Genomic DNA, 23,762 nt, shown 5'->3' with positions numbered 1-23,762 from the left:
CCAAAAAGTTATCAAACTGTGCATACCCTTTGACCCAGCAGCGCTACTACTGGGATTATATCCCAAAGAAACACTAAAGAGCGGAAAGAGACATATATGTGCCAAAATGTTTGTAGCAGCTCTTTTTGTTGTAGCTAGAAACTGGAAGATGAATGGATGTCCATCAGTTGGAGAATGGTTGGGTAAATTGTGGTATATGAAGGTTATGGAATATTATTGCTCGGTAAGAAATGACCAGCAGGAGGAATATAGAGAGGCCTGGAGAGACTTAAATCAACTGATGCTGAGTGAAATGAGCAGAACCAGAAGATCACTGTACACCTCAACAACAATACTGTATGGGGATGTATTCTGATGGAAGTGGAAATCTTCAACATAAAGAAGATCCAACTCACTTCCAGTTGATCAATGATGGACAGGGGTAGCTGCACCCAGAGAAGAAACACTGGGAGGGGAATGAAAATTGTTAGCACTAATATCTGTCTGCCCAGGTTGCATGTACCTTCGGATTCTAATGTTTATTGTGCAACAAGAAAATGATATTCGCACACATGTATTGTACCTAGACTATATTGTAACACATGTAAAATGTATGGTATTGCCTGTCGTCGGGGGGAGGGAATAGAGGGAGGGGGGGTAATTTGGAAAAATGAATACAAGGGATAATATTATAAAATATATATATATATATATAATAAAAAAAAATATTAAAAAAAAAAAAAAAAGTCAAGGGTTTGATTCGCTTTCTACTACCAATTAGTCTCTTGATATTAAAAGGAACCCATTATAGAGTATTATCTGTAACATTCTGTTTCTTAATACATACTTGTTGAATGATCTGTCTTTGACACAATATAGACAGACATGTCTTTGATTCTTTAGAATCCAGTTAGTTAACTACTTTATGTGCTAACACCTTATGAATAGAAAGAAATTAATTTCATTGACATTTTTTCTCATAAATTAGAATGAATTTCTTGGCTTCTTATAGTAAAATTTGTAGCTTTTTTGTGTAATTAGAAAAGTTTGTTTAAGTTGCCAACATAATTGCCATAGCCCAAATTTAAAGAAGCAAAATGCCCTTGAATATAGAAGACATTACTAAAAAATTATGATGCATATATATATATATGTATATAGATATATATGTCTATGTATATCAGTGCACATATATGTAGATGTCCATACATAGATATATATTGTGCAACTATATTCATTGTTTAAGTATTTGTGCAATTTTAAGTTTTAATAACTTCACAAGTATAAATGCTAAAAAAGTTACAGAGAATAACATTTGAAAGATTATTTTAAAAATAGTGATGTTTCTAATTAAAATTCAACGTGACCATCATCTTGTGCTATACACCAATGTAGTTGATTTTCAAACTTTATAAAAAAACTTTCATCATATTGAAAGTTACATTGAAATTACATTTGTCATTATAGCCATAAGATCATCCAAAAATACAATTTTGATGCTTACTTGACAGTTTTGACACTTACTCCACAAGTAAAAATCTAATAGAGCTGATGAATCAGGCAGCCAAATAAGAATATCTCCTCTGGCAAGATATATCCAAATCTATAGAGAAGGAAAAAGTTTATGAGCTAACAAAAGATAGAGAACATTATAAAATGTAGTTTTGAATAACATTAAATCAAAAAAGTAGTACAGACAAGTTTAGAAAGAAAGCAGAAAGTTGGGAAACAATTTTTATAGCCATTGTTTCTGATAAATGACCTTATTTTTCAAATATATAGAGAACTGAGTCAAATTTATAAGAATACAAGTCAATTGATAAGTGGTCAAAAATAGAAACAGGCAGTTTTCATATGAAGAAATTAAAGCTATCTATAGTCATATAAAAAGATGCTCTAAATTGCTACTGATTAAAGAAATGCAACACTTGTCAGATTGACCAATATGATAGAAAAAGAAAATGGTAAATGATGAAGAAGATATGGGAAAGTTGGAAGGCTAATGCATTGTTGGTAGAGTTGTGAACTGATCCAACCATTCTGGAGAGCAATTTGGAACTATGCCTTAAAGGGCTATAAAATTGTGCGTATCCTTTGATCTAGCAATACCACTAATAAGTCTATATCTCAAAGAGATCATAAAAAAGAGAAAAAGACCCACATGTAAAAAAATATTTATAGCAATTCTCTTTGTGTTGGCAAAGAATTAGAAATTGAGGAATGGCTGAACAAGTATGTAAAAGAATTACATACAATGGAAATGGAATATAATGAAATTATACACAGTGGAAATATATAATGTTAATGAAATACTATTTGTTCTATAATAAATGATGAGCAGACAGATTTCAAAAAAATCTGGAAAAACTTACATGAACTGATGTTAAATGAAGTGAAAAAAAAACCTAGGGGAGGATTATACACAGTAATAGTAAGATTATGTGATGATCAACTATGATTGATCTGGCTCTTTTCAGCAATACAATCACTCGTTATCTACATTCAGAGAAAGAACTATGGAATTTGAATACAGTTCAAAACATACATGGTATTTTCATGGGGTTTTTTGTTTGTTTTCTTTTTTTATTGTAGTTTTCTCCTTTTGTTTTGATTCTGCTTTCATGACATATTTCTGATGATTGTACATGTATAACCTATATTAGATTGCTATCTTAGGGAGAGGAAAAAAATTAGAACTCATAATCTTACAAAAATGAATGTTGAAAGCTATCTTTACATGTAACTAGAAAAAATAAAATACTATTAAGTATGGGGAAAATATTTTCTTTGCCAGTTTATCAGTTGAAGGAATTGTCACATGCATTGTATAATCAAGTGGTGCCCCATCTTATTAAAATTAAAAATCCACAAACAAAAATCCAAAAGAAATTATCTAGATAATCTTTCAAATAATGTTTTTTGTAAGTTTGTAACATTTTTACAGCTGACATTATTAAAGTTTAAAACTGCATTGTTAAATTAAATTAATCTAATTAAAATAAGTTAAATTTTAAAAATTAAAATAATTAAAACTGCATAATATTACAAAATGCTTAATATTTGTGTGTGTATATCTCTTTGGAAGGTTATGAATTTAATACATACATATGTATGTATTCATTCTTTTTTTAAAAATAGAAGACAAATACTGTTGTTACTGATATATATGTGTGTGTATACATATATGTGTATGTATACACGCATACACATATATATTTGTATGTATGAAACTTGTTATAAACTCATTGAGGACAGAAATTGTTTTTACTTTTTCTTAGTAGTTAGTACTTAGCTTTATTTTTGGCACATAGTAAGAATATAAATGCTTATTAACTGATGTTTATAAAACATAGCTTTTGTATGTAAAGCCATTAATAAGTAAGCAGCTAGAGATAAGAAATTAACATATTTGGGATAATTACAATGTGTGAGTGTGTATAACAGAGCTTCCCATGTCCATCATAGACTTTGTTCTCTTTGTTAAGATCATTCAGGGCAACAAGTATTGTGGGATTAACCACCAAGCCAATATCAAATACAAATGGCATTGTTCCCAGATAATTAGCTAAGACTTCAAGTGTTTGAGCCTAAAACTACTTTTCCTGGCTCTTAACTTTGAAAATCATTCAAAATAATAATCTAGGTTTAGCAAACCAGACCTATTCTATGTTCCTGACTCTGGCTCATCAATCTGTTTCTGACCTGTATTTTAAAACTTCTTTTCCTATTTGCTTCTTCTTTTCTAACCTAGATTCTAATAATACTACTTTGGACTTCATCATTTCTTCAACAGTAATAATGCCATAAAAATAGTATCAAAGCAATTTCATAGGAAGGGCCCAGACTTTGATATAATTGCCAAAGCACTGGGTTTGAAGCTTTAATTTGCCACTACAAACAAGTGACTTTTCTCCATCTCAGATTGCTCATCTTTTGAATGAATGCATTGGACTAGATGATTTTTATCATTCTTTTAGCTCCTAAATCCTTTCTTCTATGACCTTTCATCTTGAAGTATAAACTATAGTCATACTCTTTTTAAAAATTATACTTTGTTTTAACATTTTTTTAAATTGAGTTCTAAGTTCTCTCCTTTCTTTCCTCTAGCTCCTCCCTTAGTGATTGAAAAAGTAAGCTATATGATATGATATTATATATGTGAATTCATGCAAAACATATTTCCGTGCTAGTCATATTGGCCCTTCTCTCTCTTCTTCCCCCAAAAGGCAAGAAAAATAAGTGAAAAAAGTATGTTTAATTTTGTACTCAGAATTCACCAATTCTCTCTTTTGCATATAGCATTTTTCACTGTGGGTCTATATATATAATTTTGGATAAGGTTTTCCTGAAATACCAAATTTGACATATTTTAACCAAATCTCATCCTAAAGTTGCAAAATCCTACTATACATCATTTATTTGCCTATTTATTTAATATTGATTCCAGGGAACCATTTAGTCTCACATGTTTCCATGAAACCAGTTAACATTAAATGACTACTATATATAATGATAATTTTAGGTGAAGAACAGTATTGTTTTTGGTTTGTTTTTTTCATAGTCTGGTTTTGCCTAACTTTATGCATATCTTTTTCTATACTGCCTTATGTTCATTCCAGTTTCTTATACTGGAAGAGACATAGACCCTTTCTGATGGGTTCCAGGAATATTCTAGTTGGTATCTTCTCCTTGGGTTTTATTGTGAAAGTATACTACAAGACTTCATGATACTGAATTGGTTGATGTCTTTTCCTGAATTACCAACTGCTAAATTAGATATTTCTAACTGGATATTTTCATAGGACATCTCACGCTTAACATATCCAAAATAGAATGCTTTTCTCTCTCCATTCCCTAATTTTATTATTTCTATCAAGAGTATTCCATCAGATAACCAATTTTACAATCTCAAGGTTATTCCTTCTCCTTCATACTTTACATCTGATCAGTTGTCAAGTTTTGCCAGTTATACTTCGAGAATGTATCTTCACTCATCAACCTATTTTAGGTCCTTATCACTTCTTGCCTGCACTGTTCTAGTAATATGTAATAAAATGCTTCCTAGATCACAGGGGAATTAAATGAATTACATGGTTCTTCCTTCATGTAAGATTGCCTAATCTTTAAGTTGTATTGTGCACTGAAAACTTGATTGTTTTACCATAAAAAATATTGAAAAGGTGTCTAAAAAGAAAATTGAAATTATAGTCCTTATTGACTGGGAAGATTAGTTTTCGGCACATTTCATAAGAGAAGCATGTCATTATTATAGTCTGCTGCTGTAAGGGTAGATTGTAATAGATTATTAAATTGAAATATCCTGGGATTAATAATAATAACAACTAACATTTATATAGCACTTGCTGTGTGCTAGATACTGTGCTAAGTACTTTATAATTACTGTGTCATTTGATCTTTTTAAGAGTCTTGGGAAATAGATGTTATTATTGTTCCCCTTTCCTTATTCCTGCTTAATCTTTACCTTTTGCTTAAGTATCATCTGCCTGCCTGCTTTGGTGTCTCATTTCTACTTCATTTTATCAAATCAGGCCAATTTCACTTTAACAGCAGAGACAAAAATCAAACAATACTTGCCCCTAAGAAGCTTACAGTCTAATGGGGGATGGGAGTATAACTGCATTTTTAGATATAAAATATGTACCTACTTTAAAAAAAAAAGTAATTTTATTAGAAGCAGATAGCACTGATAGATGCTGTGGAAAGAATCAGCAAAGGACTCTTCTAAGTTCTGTTTGTCATCCTGATAAAGTTTTTACTTGTGCTAATTACTTTAACTAGAACTAGCTCTTATTATCAGGAATATTTATTCTCACTCAAGTGCAACAGTGTGAGGTTTCCTTTTATAGTCCCCCCAAAAAAGACCCTAAAACAAGGGTTCTTAACTTGGGATCCATGAATTTGTTGGCTTTTTAAAATATATTTTCACAACCCTATTTCAATATAATTATTACAAGAAGAGGTTCGTAAGCTTTAACAAATTACCAAAAGAGTCCATTATACAAAAAAAAAAAAAGGAATTGCTGCCCTCCGTGAATTTCCAACTACATGTTCCAACTACATACCACCTGCTACCTGATTCTGAGCCTCCCCAGCCCCTGGATGCTGTTGTTGCTGCCTACAAGTCCCGTGTCTCCCCTCCTCAGTCTGGACCCCACTGGGCAGGGCCAGCTCTGTGCCCCTTGTCAGTCTGAAGCAGCTCCAGAAGATGAGACCTTCCTCCCTTTACCCAAATGAATTTGGGTCCCAACTGCTTGGGGGGGTAGGGGAGATGAATGGTGTAGATCCTTGGGAGGATATAGCAATAGCCCTACCTGCCCTTGGGAGTGCCACAAACAGTGCTGGCTCTCAGATAACATTCTGTGGGTCAATCATAACAAAGTTTCACAGAATTCAATGATGGGATGCAATTCCCCCTGTAAGCCGCATTCAATACTCCTCAACTCACCTCTAAGACCACTCCTCAATTCTAAGTTATAAAGTTAATTTATCAGTGATGTAGCATCTGATCTCTCTTTTTCTTATAAATTTATCTTCTTGCTTCTGGTTTTTTGCTAAATCCTTTTGGAATTTAGCCCGCTTTAATTGATGCTACAGTTATAATAAACTTTGTCCTTTGACTTGGAGGGGAAAAAAAAGAATTGCTGCCCTTAAACTTAGTATTGCGGTCTTACCAGCCATGCCTTTACTTTGGCGGCAGTCAGGCTTCCCCATCACTTCTTTTTTGGAGCACATCCCTCTATCTTCCCTTTTCTTGTATTAGCCTTGCTATATCAGATCTATAATTTTTTAAAAATTGATTTGCACAACAATTGTCTATTATATTATTTAGAATTTTGGAAAATTATTTTGACCCATTGAATTTCTTTAGGATGTAACCTTATAAGGGAGTTGCATATTCTCCACTTCTCTGGCTAACAATTTCATGAAGACTTTTCAATTTCCCTTCTTTACCATCATAAGAGGATTCCATATCTTGTACCTCTGGTACTGAAGAGTATTAAGTGAGAAAAGGAGATGACCCTTTTGCCTCTTTGAGTTTCTATGGCCATCTCAAACTCATTCTCTGCAAATAAGATACTCAGCCCTTTTGCCATTTAACCTGGAAATTAATTACCTTCAACTAATGTTCCTGAATGTTTGTTGCTCAAGATCTCTCAACAGGGGTTCAAATTTCCTTTTGATCAGATCCTTACAGAGTTCTTAGTTTTCCTGATTGTCAGGATTATTATTTTTTATTATTGTTTTAATTCTTTTTCCTGTAAGAGAGAACAAAATTTACAATCTGAGAAAAAAACATTAACCATTCCTGTCTACCTCTTTCAGGGCATACACACAATAGAATGATTAATCCTAAAAACAAACCAAAACACACACAAAAAACCATCTTTCTTCAAACCTGTTCTTGGAATGCCTGAAGTCTATGTATTAATTTTCAGAGTTTGATGTGCTGCTTTCTTTTGCCCATCATTAGTATTAATCAAAAGTTAGATAGCTTCCTTGTCATGAGCAGAATCAGAAACTGAAGAGTTAACTTACTGGCATTACAAGGAGTGGAGTACTTGCCTTTTCCTCTTTGGGTTAGATTCTGCAAAACCTATTGGAGTAAAAAACTTTTTCTAAAATTCTGAGTTTCATGGTAGATTTCATATTAAATCATGGGTTTTAATACAAATTTATGTCAAACATTTCTTTTGGAGATAAGTGTTGTGAGTATGTTGAACCTAAGATTGTAATTCCTTACTACTCATTTCAATTTTTTTCCCCCTTTTCTCTCATTTGTATTATTTTGGGACAGAATTTTAGGTCATGTAGTTACTAGGAAATAGATTAGGAATAAGAAATGCTATGTGACATGGGGTGGTAGGTAAGATCTAGGAATCTCAGACAGACAACAGGATTTTTGGAATGGTAGAAGCCAATATTCCTAAAAACTTGGGTTCATAAGTTAAAGGTAAGAACTTTGCAAAGTTCCAAATGGAATGTGGACTGTATTTTGCCTAGGATGAATTTGAAAGCCTTTTAATAGATCTAATCTTATATTGATTCTACCATCTCTTATATTTGATGGCCTCAGTTATTTAAAGGACTAGTATCTTCTTTATTTTATTTTTTAAAATTTATTTTTCTCAGTTAGATGTAAAAAAAAAAACATTTTTGTTATAGATGTACATTATTTTTTTTTTAACATATTAACTTATAAATCATGTCAGGAGAGAAAAATCAGAACAAATGGAAAAAACCACAAGAGGAAAAAAAAAAGAAACAGAAGGAAAAAAATTAATATAGCATGTGTTGATTTATTATCAGTCTTCATAGTTCTCTCTATGGATGCAAACGGCATTTTCCATCCAGAGTTTATTGGGATTGCCTTGGGATCATTGAAGTACTGTATCTTCTTTATTTTATTTATATATTTTTAGTATCTTCTTTAAGTCAAAGCTTTACTAGTACTAAGGATCCTTATAGGGTTGTTTGGGAGCCAAATTTTCCTGTTTTATTAATAATATCAAGTATATCCTTAGGATATGGAAGGGTTTCTAGGAACCAGTTAGATACCTATAGTTTGTGTAGCCAGTGCTAGCTAAAGTCTCTGCTTTATATCTTCAGGTGAGGTCTATGACATTTGGGAAATTTTTGTGAAGCTAACTAGTCAAAACATTATATGTCAACATGAGTTTTTATTTAATGTTTTTGGTAAAAAGTTATATTGAATTATGCTATTTGTAAAATAATAATTTTTCATTTTTAGTATGTTGCTTTTGGTTTAAGTTATTAAGGAGATTAGAAAATATTTATCTTCTGATAAAAATAATTTGGTTGGAAACTGACTATGAGATGAATTCAACCTAAATCAGTTTCTTATAAACATTTATTTTAGAGAGTAGCAGACCGACTCTATGGTGTCTATAAGGTTCATGGAAATTATGGAAGAGTTTTCAGGTAAGCATTAACATTCTAAAGTATTCCCAGTATTTCTAGTCCATTTGCCTTCTATATGGGAAATAATTGATCTTTATAAATATGTGGTTCTGGGTGGTAGAACTTTTATAGCATGTGACATTTATGCCATGGTAAAAAGATTAAAAGTAAGAATCTTCTGAAGAGATTGGATTCACTTCTGGTTCTGTCATTTTAGTTGTCATGGGATTTGGGGCAAGTCATTCATCTTTTAGCCTCAGTATCCACTTTTGTGAAAATAAAATTATATGCTTATGTTATATGCTTCACAGGTGTCTTTTTCAGGGAAAGTACTCTGATAAGTAAATGCAACGCACTATACAATTGTGAACTACTGCTCACTATTTTTTATTAATAGTAATCAGAATTCATAATATTTAAAAATACCTTTGATATAAGAAATTCTTTTCTAGTCATAGTGTTTTATTATGTAATTGAATCTTTTTTGTATAAATCATTTGTTCTTATGCAGTTCTCTTTTCTAAATTTAATTAAATTTTGTTCCATTTTGACTGCCATCCTCATTTTCTTGCTAGTCTTTTATTGTAGTACTAATTTTTGGCTGAATTATCTTTTTAAAAAAATTTATGGTAGATGCATAGGTTTCTTGTCTTGTCATTTAAGGATATTCTCAATACATGCCACCTTCTTAATGTGTTACTGGTGTGTTTGTGGTTAAATTTAGGTGTATTTCAGATCACTATTAATATTGTTGCTAATATGTGTAATTCAGATTTTAATGCTTTTTATATTCCATGGAATAAATAATGGATGCTGCTATGAGTTGGTCAAAAATCTTCTCCCCCCCCAAAAAGATTAATGTTATTGTTGTAATTTTCTAAAAATATTTATAATTTGAGGTAACAAGAATGTATTATGTTGAATGTCAACATATGATTCTCTTAATTTCCTACATTAATTTCTGTATCCTTTTAACTAGTTGTTTGAAATTATATTTGCATTGCAGTATTTGAAAAAATCTGAAGTCTGAAAAAATCACAATCATACTAATTGTCTTTCTTTGACTTGTTTCCCAACCAATCTATTTTTAAATTATCTTGATATCAACAAATAAATTAATGTAAACATGTTTGTGACAAATAGTACAAATTAATCAGGCAAACTGATTAAAATTTTTTTTTAAATCACTAGAACTTTTTTTAAGCTTTTTATTTTCAGATTATGTGCATAAATAGTTTTCAATATTCATCCTTGTAAAACTTTGTGTTCCTAATTTTTTTCCTTCCTTTCCCTTTCTTCTTCCCCTAGATGGCAAGTAATCCAATATTTGTTAAACATGTTCAGTTCTTCTATAATATTTCCACAATTATCACGCAGCACAAGAGAAATCATATCAAAAAGGGAAGAAAAGAAAGAAAACAAAATGCTAGCAAATAATAACAAAAAAAGTGAAAATACTATGTGGGGATCCACACTCAGTCCCTACAGTTCCCTCTCTGGTTCCCTAGAACTTTTAAAAATATTATTTGAATTGATGTTATTGAATTGATATCATTGATGTCAGTTTGTAGATTTGCTTTAATGGAAAGAAAAAAGATAAATAACTCCCATTTTTTAGATAAACATGTATATAGTTTTTGCTGTTTTAAAGTTTATTTTGATTAAATAGAAATTAGGTCAGTTAATAAGCATTTATTGAGCACCTCCTGTGTATTAACCAACTTGCTTGATGCTAAGGATACAAAGCAAAATCACACGTAGGGACCATACCAATCTATTCAGGAAAGACAACAATATCTAGGGATATGCCATGTAGACATAAGATAATTTAGAAGAGAATATATTACAATGAGAATGTACATGCCTGTTTTACAAAAGTCTCACTTAATCTGAGCTTTAAAGAAAATTGAGGGGTCTGAGAAACAGGTGATGAAGGAGTATATTCTTATTGTGGGTGGCTGACAGTCCAAAGCCATCAAGATAGAAGATGAAGCGCTCACTTAATGAGAAAGTTTTAAAAAAGAAAAAAGCTCATAATACAGAGTTTGAAGGATAGTAATGTACAATTAGCCAGGAAAGGTAGTCAGGGTGTAAAAAGCTTTAAATGCAAAGCAGGAATTTATATTTGATACTAGAGGTACTAGGCCACCATTAGAATTTACTGAGTGAAGGAGTGACATGATCAAATCAGGGCTTTAGAAAAGGAATTTTTGGCAAATTTGTGAGGGATGTATTAGAGAGGGGAAAAACTTGAAGGGAGACCAAACTTTTAATAGGAAATAAGACTTATGAAGTTTTGTTAGTTCTACAGATTTGATTTCTAGAAAAATTTCGGGGTCAATTTGTGCCAGGAAATTGACTATTGGACTTGAAAATTGACATTGTAAACCTGGCTACTGGGGTTTGCAGCTAGGTAGTACATTGGATAGAATGTTGAGTCATGAGCATCAGGGTTCAAATCCAGCCTCAGATACTTACTGATTGTGTGATAAGTGGCAAGTCACTTAACACCATTTGCCTCAGTTCCTTATTTGTAAAATGAGCTCTTGAAGTAAATGGCAGATCACACCAATATCTTTGCCCCCAAATCCCCTAATGGTGTCACAGAGTTGGATGTGACTAATTAACAAAACAAAACAAAACTAAAAAAATCATGTGATTACAAAAATGAGACAATAAAATTAAAAGTTTAACTACAGAATTTTAGCACTGTAAGGGTGCCTCAAACCCACCCTAGAATTTTATATTCTTTCCTTAGGATTTCATAAGTTGTTTTCATAACAAATTCTAATTTCATTAATAGTAATGAATAATAATTTAATAATAGAGATTTTTGTTACCTGTTTTGTTGAAGAAATAGTATTTTTTTATTTTTCAGAATTTAAATAGAATCAGAGATGAAAGGATCTTTTTAAAACTTTAAAAAAATTTTTATTTTTAAGTAAATTTTTAAAAACTAACTAAATTCTGCCATCTTTTTCTCGTCTTGAAAAAGATAGTAAAGCAGGACTATGATAATATATAATCAGATGAAACATTCATGAATTGATTACATGTGGGGGGGGTGCGTGTGCCTGTGTGTTTTTCTCATTTCACTCTGTATCATTTCATACAAATCTTCATAATTTTTTCATATTCAATATTCCTTAACTTGTTAGTCAGTTCTCCAAAGGGATGGATGCTCTTTAGTTTCTAGTCCTTTGCCACTGCAAAAAGAGTTCCTATAACATTTCTGTATATTTCCTCTTTCACTGATTTTTTTAAGAGTATTTAAAAGGAAGTCTTGTTTAAAAAAAAAAAAAAAAGAAAAGAAAAGAAAAAAAGAAAGAAATGGGGAGGAGGGGAATGCAGCTAGGTGGTATAGTGGATAGAGCACCAGCCCTGTAGTCAGGAGGACCTGAGTTCAAATCTGGTCTTAGACATTTAACACTTCCTAGCTGTGTGACCCTGGGCAAGTCACTTAACAGAAGTTGCCTCAGCCAAAAAAAAAAAAAAAAAAAAATGTTCTGAATTTCCCAAAATCAATATAGATGAACATTTTTGTAGGCAAATAATGGAAAAAGAGAATTGCATATGAAATTGTGAATCTATTATATAAAGCTTTTAAAATATATATGTACATATGTATGTAAATGTAAATATATAAAATATATATATATGTAAATTTAACATAGTTATTCCAGAGCTGAAAGCTTCTTTAGAGACCAACCATATAGTTTACTTTCTCTTTTTAAAAATCACAGGATCCTATGTCTAGAGCTTGCTGGGACCTCAGAAATCAGTTCAGTTCTCTCATTTTATAGATGAAGAAACTGAGCCTCAGGGTTACTACTGCCCAAGGCTACACAAGTAGTAAGCAACCAGACATGGAATTTGAATCCAGGTCTAGTATTTCTCTCTAAAGAAAATCAGTCCAAAGAGGTGACCTGAACTGATCAGGATTGCACAGTGAGGTAATAAAAAAAAAAAAACAAAAAAAAACAACAGAACTAGAGCTATATTCTTTTAGATTCAGATAGCCCAATTTGTGTAGCTACTCCTAAGCAATTATTTTTTACTAGCATGGGAAAGAATTAAAATTACACTAAGACTTATAGGACACCTATACATAGGATCCTTTTTTTTTTTTTTTTTTTTTTGTCTTTGACATTTTGGCGTGTATGCTTAACAGTAGGATCTCTGGGTCAAAGGATAGTTTAGTCACATTCCTTTTTTTTTTTTTTCTAAAGCATATTTAAAATTGTTTTCTAGATTGATTGGCCCATTTCACAACTCTAGCAGTAATGTATTAGTATACCCATCTGACAAAAAGTTTTAAAGTGTAATTAAGTTGGATTTATTACTGGAACATAGTAATTTGCTTGGATATAAAATACACACACACTCATGCATGCTCTCTCACATTTTCACTCTCTCTCTCTAGATGTTATCTGGAAAAAAATAATGTGAAAGACTATTAACTTAGCACATCCTTAATTTACATAATATTTATTTGACTTGTTTCATAGTGAATGGAGTGCCATAGAAAAAGAAATGGGAGATGGACTACAGAGTGCAGGACATCATATGGATGTGTAAGTTCCAAGTGAATGTTTTTGATGTGTCCTAATGAAAGAATTTGTCAGTATTTTTATCTTTTTTTGGAAGATGAATGATTTCAGTTCACTTCAACAAATGGCTTATTGTATTCTTTGTCTATATTGTATGTAGTGTTCAATAGTTCTTGCTACATTGAATGTTTTCATTGAATTTTAAAATGTTAAGGGGATAATAAATCTTTTGAGATCAATCTACTTTGATCTCTATTTTACAGATGAGGAAAATTAAGTCCCAGAGGGGCTAAATTGCTTCTATAGTTAAACATTTAATATTAATATTTGTGTCATTTATCTCATGGGGCTCTTGTAAGAAAGGTGTTTTGTAAAATCTGGAATACTTTAGAAATGTGACTCATCACCATCATCATTATTCAATTGAATCTTAGTGACAGATACATACTAGGACTTTATTTTGGGGGATCTTATCCTGTCACTTGGTTTTATTTTTATGAATGATAACATTGAAACTACTGGTGATGACATCTTAAGTAGAACTTTCTTGGGTAGACTTGAAGTTTGGCACATTCTGAATGTCAGTGAAACCTGTTGCTGAATCTTACTGCTTCTTTCCATTACACAAACCTTCTCATAGTAGTGGCCTTCTGGGTGTTCATAGTAGCTTGGACACTTCATAATATAAAGTGTTGGCATATAGCTTTATTCATCACTTGGTGTCCACTGAGGAAGAATGGCTAGTGCATATACTGAAATCAAACTGAAATTTGTTGTTCATCTGAATTAGAGACATTTAACTAATGTTGAACATCATCCTTAAGAACACTCAAATACTCCCTTTTGTTGCTTCCTGTTTTAAAAGTCAAGTTCCTTTTACAAGATACAGTTATCCTTAAAGGTCTCAATAAATTGTAAAAAGACCAAGAACAAAACTAGTATATACTGCTTTTAGGTTTTCTTGGAAAATAAGATTAAGTTGAGTCTGACTTTAGGTGTTTCTTAGCCTTATGGCTCCAGCTATAATACTACTACTACACCCTTTAGGATTTGTATTCCTAATTTTAAATCAATACCTTGATTCCAAAACTTAAGTCCTTAATCTCTTCCCATCCCCTTTTTTCCTCTCCAAATTTTTTTTTTTTTTTTTTGGCATTTTCTTTTTAAACTCCAAATTCTTTCCCCTGACTTCCATTTTCTCTTCTACCCACTGAGAAAAGTAATCAATTATATGTGTAAAATCATGTAAACCATTTCCATAGTACCCACATTTTTTAAAAAAGCAAGAAAAATCAAGTGAGAAAATTATACTTTTAATTTTCATTCAGAGTTTGTCAGTTTTCTCTCTGTAGGTAGATTGTATTTTTTCATGAGTCCTTCATCTATCTTGCATCCTTGTATTGATCAGAGTAGCCAAGTCTTTCACAGTTGATCATCATTACAACATTTCTGTTATTAATCACAATGATCTCCTGGTTCTTCTCACTTTACTTTGCATCAGTTCATATAAGTCTTGTGATATTTTTCTGAAACCATCTCCTCATCATTTCCTGTAGCACAACAATCCATTATTGGTATGTGCTACAACTTATTCAGCTATTTCCCAATTGATAAACATCCCCTTGGTTTCCAATTTTTTATTTCCACAAAAAGAGCAGCCATTCATGTTTTTGTACATATGGGTGTGTTTCCTTTTTTTAAATCTCTTTGGAATATAGAACTAGTGGTATTGCTGGATCAAAGGGTAAACATGACTTTATATGCCTTTTGGACATGGTTCCAAATTTCTTTCCAGAATAGTTGAATGAGTAGACAACTCCATCAGCAGTTTATGAGTATACCTATTTTTACATCATCTCCTCCAGTATTTGTCATATATGGTAGGCATGAGGTAGTAGCTCTGAGTTGTTTTAATTTGTCTTTCTTTAGCAGTAGTGATTTAGAAGATTTTTTCATATGACCACAGATAGCTTTGATTAATTCTTCTGAAAAATGCCTGTTTTTCAGTTTGGGGAATTTATCAGTTTGGGGATCATTTGTCAGTTTAATGACTTTTTACTTTTATAAACTTGACTCAATTTTATACCCAGTATATTTTGAGAAATGAGGCTTTTATCAGAGACATTTACTGTAAAAATGCTTGATTCTATTTCATTGTCTGCAGTATCTTCTAGCAAAATGTAGGTTCCCTGATTATTCCTTTTACTTAGGTATATTTTTGCTTTTGAGTTCATGATTTGAGATCATGATTGCTAACCCTGAGATTTTTTTTCCTTTAGTTCAGCTAAAGCATATTAGATTCTGCTTCAGTCCTTTATTTTAAGTCTATATGTGTCTTTCTGTTTCAAGTATATTTCTTGTAAACATTTTTGGTTTCTGATTTCTGTTCCATTCTGCTTTTCATTTCCATTTTATGGGTAAACTCATCCTATTAACATGATATTCATAAGATTACTGTGTCTTTTTCTCCATTCCATTTTCTTCTTTTGGTTTTTATATTGTCCCTCCTCAAAAGCCCCATTGTCTCTCTTAATCTGTCCTCCCTTTTATCATTCCTTCCTGCCTTCTTCCCCAACCCCTTCTCTTATGCCTTACTCCTTTTTTTTTTTTCATTTGGGTAAATTATATTTCTGTATACCAGAGAATGTTGTTATAATAACTATAAGTTCTCCTAGCAGGTTAATAGAGGGAGGCTGGGCTAGGTTTGCTAAGCTGGCAAGTAGTCATCAGGCGCACATTAGTGGTAATACTATTTGAAGTCCTCGGGTAAGGATTAAGGTTCGGCTGTGAACACGTTCATAGTCAGTGTTGGCGTGACAGAAGAGTATTGAGGAGGTGAGTCCATGGGCAATCATTAATACAGTTGCTCCTATAAAACTAAGTGGGTATGTATGTATTCTTCCCTCTTTGAACCAATTCTAATGAGAATAATGTTCAAGCATTGCCTACCCCCACTCTCATATTCCCATCTACTATAAAAACTCTTCTTGCATGACTTTTTTATATGATAAAACTACCCTAACAATGATAAAGCTTTTAGGAGTTACATGTATCATTTTCCCATGTAGAAATATAAACAGTTTAACTTTATTGAGATTTTTATAATTATTTTTTCATTTTTACCTTTTTTTATTTCTCTTGGATTTTGTTTGAATGTCAGATTTTCTATTCAGCTTTAGTCTTTCCATCAAGAATATTTGAAAGTTCTTTATTTCCCCCCCGAAGAATTATATTCAATTTTGCTGGGCAAAGTTATCCTTGGTTGTGATCCTAGTTTCTTTGGCTTCTAGAATATTATCTTCTAAAGTCTCTACTTCTTTAATTTAGAAGCTGCTAAATCTTTTGTCATTTTGGTTGTGACTCCACAATATTTAAATTGTTTCTTTTTGGCTATTTGAACTATTTGACTTGGAAACTCTGGAATTTGGCTGTAATTTAACTGGGAATTTTGATTTTAGATCCCTTTCAGGAGGTGATCAATGGATTCTTTCAATTTCTACTGTACCCTCTGTGTTCAAAATATCAGGGCAATTTTCCTTGATAATTTCTTGAAATATGATGTTCATGCTCTTTCTTTGTTGATAGCTTTTAGATAATCCAATAATTCTTCACTTCCATTTGTTCAATTCTAATTTTTAGTGAATTATTTTCTTCAATTAGCATTTTTATCTCCTTTTGCATTTGGCCACTTGAACTTTTTGTGAAGTGTTTTGTTCATTGCATTTTTTTTTTCCATTTCACAAATTCTTTTTTTCAACAAATTGGTTTCTTTTTCATATCTACTTTGTAAGGAGTTATATGCTTTTTCCATTTCATCAGATCTATTTTTTAATTAAAACTTTTTATTCACAAAACACGAATGTATAATTTTCAACATCGACCCTTGCAAAACCTTTTGTTCCAAATTTTCCCCTCCTTCCCCTCATCCCCTCCCCTAGTTGGCAGGTAGTCCAACACATGTTAAATATGTTAAAATATATGTTAAATATAATATACATATACTTATTTATATAGTTATCTTGGGGCACAAGAAAAATCAGATTAAGAAGGAAGGAAAAAAACTGAGAAAGAAAACAAAATGTAAGCAAACCACAACAGAACTGGTATGAACCAAGACAGAATACCCTGTGCCTCCCAGAGCAGACATCACATTGCACCTACACTCAGCTGCCTCCCCTCCCCTTCCCGATTGAAACAGACCTTTTCTGAAGTTCTTCCAAAGTATCTTCTGCTGGAAATTTGTTACACTCCAAATATTTGTGGGTTCTATCACTCCTTAATCACTTCAGAGAATTGATTTGTTGCTGATCTGAGGGACACTTAGGAGGAGCTTGGATAAAGATGTGTTATTCTCCATCTTGGCTCTGTCATTCCTCCCTTAACCCCCCCCAATCCAATAATTTTTAAATTATCTCTCCTCATTCTATTTTTCAGGTCATTTGTTTTTTCAGTGAGCTAGTAAATATTTCTATATTTTCAATCTTTTAACTTTGTTTTGTTGTTAATATCTCATGGAATCATTAGCTTTTACTTACCCAATATTAAATTTGGGGGAATTCTTTTCTTCAGTGAGATTTTATAACTTTTTCCATTTGGTCAATTTTGTTTTTTAAGGAGTTTTTTCCTTCAGTGAATTTTTGTGCCTTTTTTGTCAAGTTGTTAATCCTCCTTTCATAATTTTCTTGTATCATATTTTTTCCCCTAACTTTTCCTCTGCCACTCTTATCTCTTTCTTCAGCTGGAACATTTTTCCACTCCATCTTTTTGTGGATTCCAATGCTCTAGAATTTTAGATTCATTATTAAAAGGTATTTGGAAGAATTTGGGGAGAATGTGGGTGAGTTCCTGCCTTTCTCTGCCATCTTGGCTCTACCCCTTTTTCATTCTTTAACTCTTCCAGGAGTTCTTGCTGCCCTTGGATCCAGTTAGCAATTTTTTGTTTTGTTTTGTTTTGAGCTTTGTTTGGAAGAGAGATTAGCTGGGTTGCCTGTAATCCAACATCTTGGCTCCCCTTTTACCCTCAAGGTCGCTTGAACACTTTTTAATTTGAATTTAACACTCAGACTCCCAAGGATTTTTTTTGACCTTGATTTTGTTTTTTGATTTTTTTTTTTACCTGAATTTTAAAATGACTTTGTTGTTCAGTCTTTCAATCCCATCTGATGACTCTTTGTGATCCTATAAACCATAGCAGGCCAGGCTCCTATATACTCTACTATCTCCTGAAGTCTTTCCAAGCTCTTATATGTTGCTTTTGTGGCATTTTTAAAAAGCAGAAGAATTTATTGAAAGCTTCCAGCAGCCCACTTTCTTTGAAAATGTTAGGCAATAACAGCAACAACAACAAAATTCGGTTCTGCACATATATATTGTACCTAGGATATACTATAAGATATTTAATATGTATGGGAATGCCTGCCATCTAGGGGAGGGGGTGGAGGGAAGGAGGGGAAAAACTCGGAACAGAAGGGAGTACAAGGGATAATGTTGTAAAAAAAAAAAAAAAAATTACCTATGCATATGTTACTGTCAAAGAAAATGTTATAATTATAAAAATTAATTAAAAAAAAAAGAAAGAAAGAAAATGTTAGGCAATATGTAAGGTTTCCATAGTGTTGTCTGTGTATTTTACAGTACACATAGTTCTATACTGGTTCTGTAAAGGAGTGATAATTATGCATCTTAAAAAGCATACTTCAGATGCCCAATTTGTCTATATAATTTCTGGATAACTGTAATTTCGGTGTAGCTTCTGACTCTTCCGAATTGGAAGAATTTCCCAAGTATTGGAAATTCTAACCCTTGTTCAGGGGTTTTTTGTCAAATCATTAAATATGTTTGTAGAGAACAGATTATTTAAAATGTCCTTATCAATATGGTTTTTTAAATTTTTTTGTTTTTTTTTTTGTTTTTTTTTTTTTGCTGAGGCAATTGGCATTTCTTGCCCAGGGTCACACATCTAAGAACTGTTAAGTGTCTGAGGTCAGATTTTAACTCAGGTTCTCCTGACTTCAGGATGCCCTGATATGGTTCTACTTTGTTCCATTGAGGATATGGAATAGAAGAGATAAGGTACTATCTTCTACATGATTTGGCAGCTTTTCAGATGTGGTCTTCTAAGTCTTCACTTACTTGCTCTAATCTAAAGTTTTCTAGACCCATAATAATCACCCCTACTCTACAATCATTGTAGATCAGGAATTTCTGTGTTAGCCAGAGGTTAGGGCAAATTGAAGTATAATTACATTGAAGACATGTCCAGAGAAGACAATGACATCTGGAAATTTTTAAACTAGATCAGGAATAGAGAAAAAAATGAAGTTATGAAAAGAACAGGACCAATTTAAGAAAACTCATTGGATATTATTGTTCTGTAAGAAATGACCAGCAGGATGATTTTAGAAAAGCCTTAAGAGACTTACATGAACTGATGCTGAGTGAAATGAGCAGAACCAGGAAGGAGCTGTTTTTATTTTCAACAGTGACTTCTAAGAATTTGATATGTACATAAAAAAAAGTTCCTCCAAGCCAACATTACAAATTCCTAACCTGTAATTTCAGTGTATATATTTGTGTCTGCCTATTGTACACATTTTAAAATGTTTAATGCCCATTTTATAGAGTTCACAAAAGCCATGGTATATCCTTAACTTTAATGCTACACTAATTCTTTTGGGATGCCTAAATTTTTTTCAAACGCTAACCCCTTTACCTTTTCAATCAGTCCCATTCCCTGCAATAGATTGCTTTCTACAGTTATCCCATTTTTTTTTTTTTACTTAATTTTACCTATGTTTAAGATGGTACCAAGATTTTTGGGACACCCTGTATTTAAAATGACCCATATATTTTATTTTTTTCAAATTGTCTTTTCTAGCAACTTTTGTTGCCTACTTCATTTAGCAGAGCAGGGAATAAATAATAGTTAAGAAATAAATTCTGATTTCTTTTTCTATTTCTTTGGTCATTTACAAAGTGTTTATTTGGTACCTGCTGCCCTCAGTTCTGAGATAAGCACTCTATAGAGTATATACAAAGAAATAAAAAACATGGTCTTTTGCTTTGAGATGATAATTTAAATCTAAGAGATAAGGCTTAACATATTAAATTACTACCACAGAATTTATAATTAGGTGCTAACTTGAATGGTAAAGACTGTAAGGATGGGGATCAATAAAGTCAGAGAAAGCTTCATGAAGGGGAGTTGGAGGCCCTTGAGAGAAACTTAAAGGTTTGGGTGAACAGTGGGGAGTTCCTCCTAGAAAAGAGGAACAGCATGACCAAAGAGACAGAAATCATAATATGATAATAAGAATGAACTGATTAGAAGAGAGGATAATAATCAGTTAATAAACAGTTGTTAAGCATTTACTATTATGTACAAGGCACTGTGCAAAGTGTTGAAAAATGGCACAATGTGCTTTCATATTTTGAGTCTACTTATTTTATAGAATATGAGATATACACACACATACACATATAATCACATTTGTATATATAAACACTTTGTTAAGAGGTATAGGCATTTATCTGTATTACTGAAGTGAATCATTTCCTAAGTTTTATTGCCTTTCTTTACTAAATTTTGAAAAAAAAAATTGGCTAAGTATGCTTGTTAAATTGTCTTAGTATTCTTGGGCATTAGAACATTAATACTTAGGACTATAGGAAAGTTGTTTAATTTATGTGTATGTATTTATAATATGTAGAAACATACTCATTTGTATTTTTTAAAAAACAGATATGCAGCTTCTATTGATGATATCTTAGAAGAAGAAGAACATTATGCAGATCAACTAAAGGAATATCTTTTCTATGCAGAAGCATTAAGGTAAGTATAGTTAAAATTCCTAGTTCCTTGCCTCTTGGTTATTCAGAACTGAGGCTGTATGCTTCAGTAAAACAGAGATAATATGATTTTTCATTAATATCCTTGGTAAATATTTAGAGACCTATCATCTACCTTTTTGTTGAACATTACTAGAAACCCACAAGCTAGTTTAAATCCGCTAATTTCACTACTGTGTATCAAAACCTTCTCTCACCTGGATGAAATGAAATTCTTCCTATTCTCTCAAAAGGGAGGGGGGGAAGTGTGTGTGTGTGTGTGTGTGTATGTGTGTGTGTGTGTGTGTGTGTGTGTACACACATAAATATATGATAAATCAAGGTGGATTGTTTAAATAGTACTTTGTTCTATAGACAGTGATATGATGTGAACAGCAATTTTTGAACAGATGACTACAATAATGAAAACAATGTTTTAAGTAGATTAATCTGGCAGCAAGTTTCCAAGTTGTATTGAAGGAGACTGAAGACACTGAGTTCATTTCAGCTGTTTGAATGGGCTGGATTTGAAGTGACAGTGATTTGAATTAGGTTATTAATAGTAGGGGGAGAAATAAAGAGATACTTGTAAAACCACTATGAGTCTTTTGATTGATATGACTTGGTGACTGAATACGGGAATCAAAAATTCAGAAATAACTCCACATCTTAAAAAGAAAAGAAAATCCTTAGATAAGCACTATTAATTTTCCTTTTATATTGCTATCACTTCCAACTGACACCTTCCCAACAACCCCCAGTATAATCATTACAACAAATACATTCAGTTAAACAAATCAACACATTAATCATGTTTGATGATTCATGCCTCTTTCAGTGTCTTTGTCCACTACTAAGAAAAAGGAATTATGTTTCATCCACAATCTAGTGAAGTCACAGTTAGTCACTGCATTGCCCAGGTCTGATATTTTTCACTGTTATTTTCCTTTTTATAGTATTTGTGTAAATTATTTTCTTAGTACATCATTTTGTACAAATCCTTTCAAATTTACCTGAATTTATTTATATTTATTGATCTGCATGTCAATAATAATATTCCATTACACTAATACATTATAGTTTATTCCTTATAGTATGTCCAATATCCCCAGATACCCTAAATACTCAATTCTTTGAGATACTCACTTCCATGAGTTGTTTTTCCACCTTATCTTAGCCATGCTTTTGATCTCACCATCATCACAAATGTTCAAGAATTCTAAAAATCCCTTTATCTGATTATCATCTCTTTATTTTTCACCTCTCTCTGTACCTTTCCTTAGATAACTTTTTTCTTCAAAGAATGCAGTACTTGTCCATATTTTGTCCATACTTGACCCTCCTCAATCTACTCCCAGGTGGTCTCTCTTGGACTCTAGCCAGTCTCTCTTCTTCTCCTCATCTTGACCTCTTGGTGAACCAGTTCAACTCTACACAGCTCTCCTCTCTTGAATTCTTAGTCCCTGTGTTGGTTATCCGCAGTCACACTCCAACGCTGGGTCACTCTTACCATCCACTGACTTCACTCTTTTCTCCTCATTTTCCTTAACCTCTCTTCATCTTTGACAGTGTTGGTCACTTTCCTTGATATTCTCTTCCCTTTAGGTTTCTAGGACACTACATTCTCCTGCTTCTCCTATCTATCGGACTGATTCTTCTCGTCTCCTTTGTTGGATCTCTGTCCACATCTTATCATCTCACCCTGCTACTCATTAAACTGCAGTGGCTCCTTCTTGCTTGTAGGATCAAATAAATATTGAGAATTCTATTTAGCCCTTCATAACCTATCCCCATTTTGAGTTTTCTTATACTTTAGTCCCTGACAGATACTCTGATCTAGTGATACTGGCTTCTTGACTGCCACAAATAAGACACACTTTTTCTGGACTCCAGGCATTGTCTCTGGCTATTCTGTGTGTCTGGAACAATTTGCCTTATCCTTTCCAACTGTTGACCTCAGTGGTTTCATTTAAGTCTTAACTAAAATCCCATGTTCTATAGGAACTCTTTTCCAGCCCCTCTATTAATAATTCTTGTATATAGTTTGATTTATTAATATTTGCTTATATATTGTTACATATTATTTCTTCTTTCAAATTGTAAGGTTCTTGAGGGCAGGGACTGTCTTTTGAGTTTTTTTTGTATCCTTGTGCTTAATGTGATGTCTGGCATATGTGCATGTGTTTTCCCTAAATATTTATTAAGCATTTACTATGTACCAGGCATTGTGCTATGGTCTAAGTAAACAAAAGGAGGCAAAAGACAGTTCTTGCTCCCAAAGAGCTTACAGTCTCATAAAGGACATAGCACTTAGCCTAGTGCTTGGCACATAATAGGTACTTAATATTTGTTTTATTATCAGAATAGACAAGTGGAAGAATTGGGGAGAAAATGAATCTGATATATTAAATCTAAATCTAGATAAGAAAAATATTCAAGTGGAAATGTGTCATAGATATTGGAAAT

General features: G+C 32.3%; 1 protein-coding gene across 1 annotated transcript in view; it reads left to right on the top strand.

Annotated features, from left to right (window-relative positions):
• The window catches only part of SNX4 (sorting nexin 4), a 77,063-nt gene that overhangs the window by 35,633 nt on the left and 17,668 nt on the right, over positions 1-23,762 (top strand). Inside the window, exons 8-10 of the mRNA XM_074301475.1 lie at positions 8,879-8,940; positions 13,428-13,493; positions 21,211-21,300. Coding sequence (XP_074157576.1) covers positions 8,879-8,940; positions 13,428-13,493; positions 21,211-21,300 — 218 coding nt within the window. The remainder of the gene's footprint in view (positions 1-8,878; positions 8,941-13,427; positions 13,494-21,210; positions 21,301-23,762) is intronic.

Source organism: Sminthopsis crassicaudata, chromosome 3 (genome assembly GCF_048593235.1).
Source record: "Sminthopsis crassicaudata isolate SCR6 chromosome 3, ASM4859323v1, whole genome shotgun sequence".
NCBI classification, from domain to species: Eukaryota; Metazoa; Chordata; class Mammalia; order Dasyuromorphia; family Dasyuridae; genus Sminthopsis; species Sminthopsis crassicaudata.
Note: the sequence above shows the minus strand (reverse complement) of the source record. Positions and strands in the feature narration are given on the sequence as shown.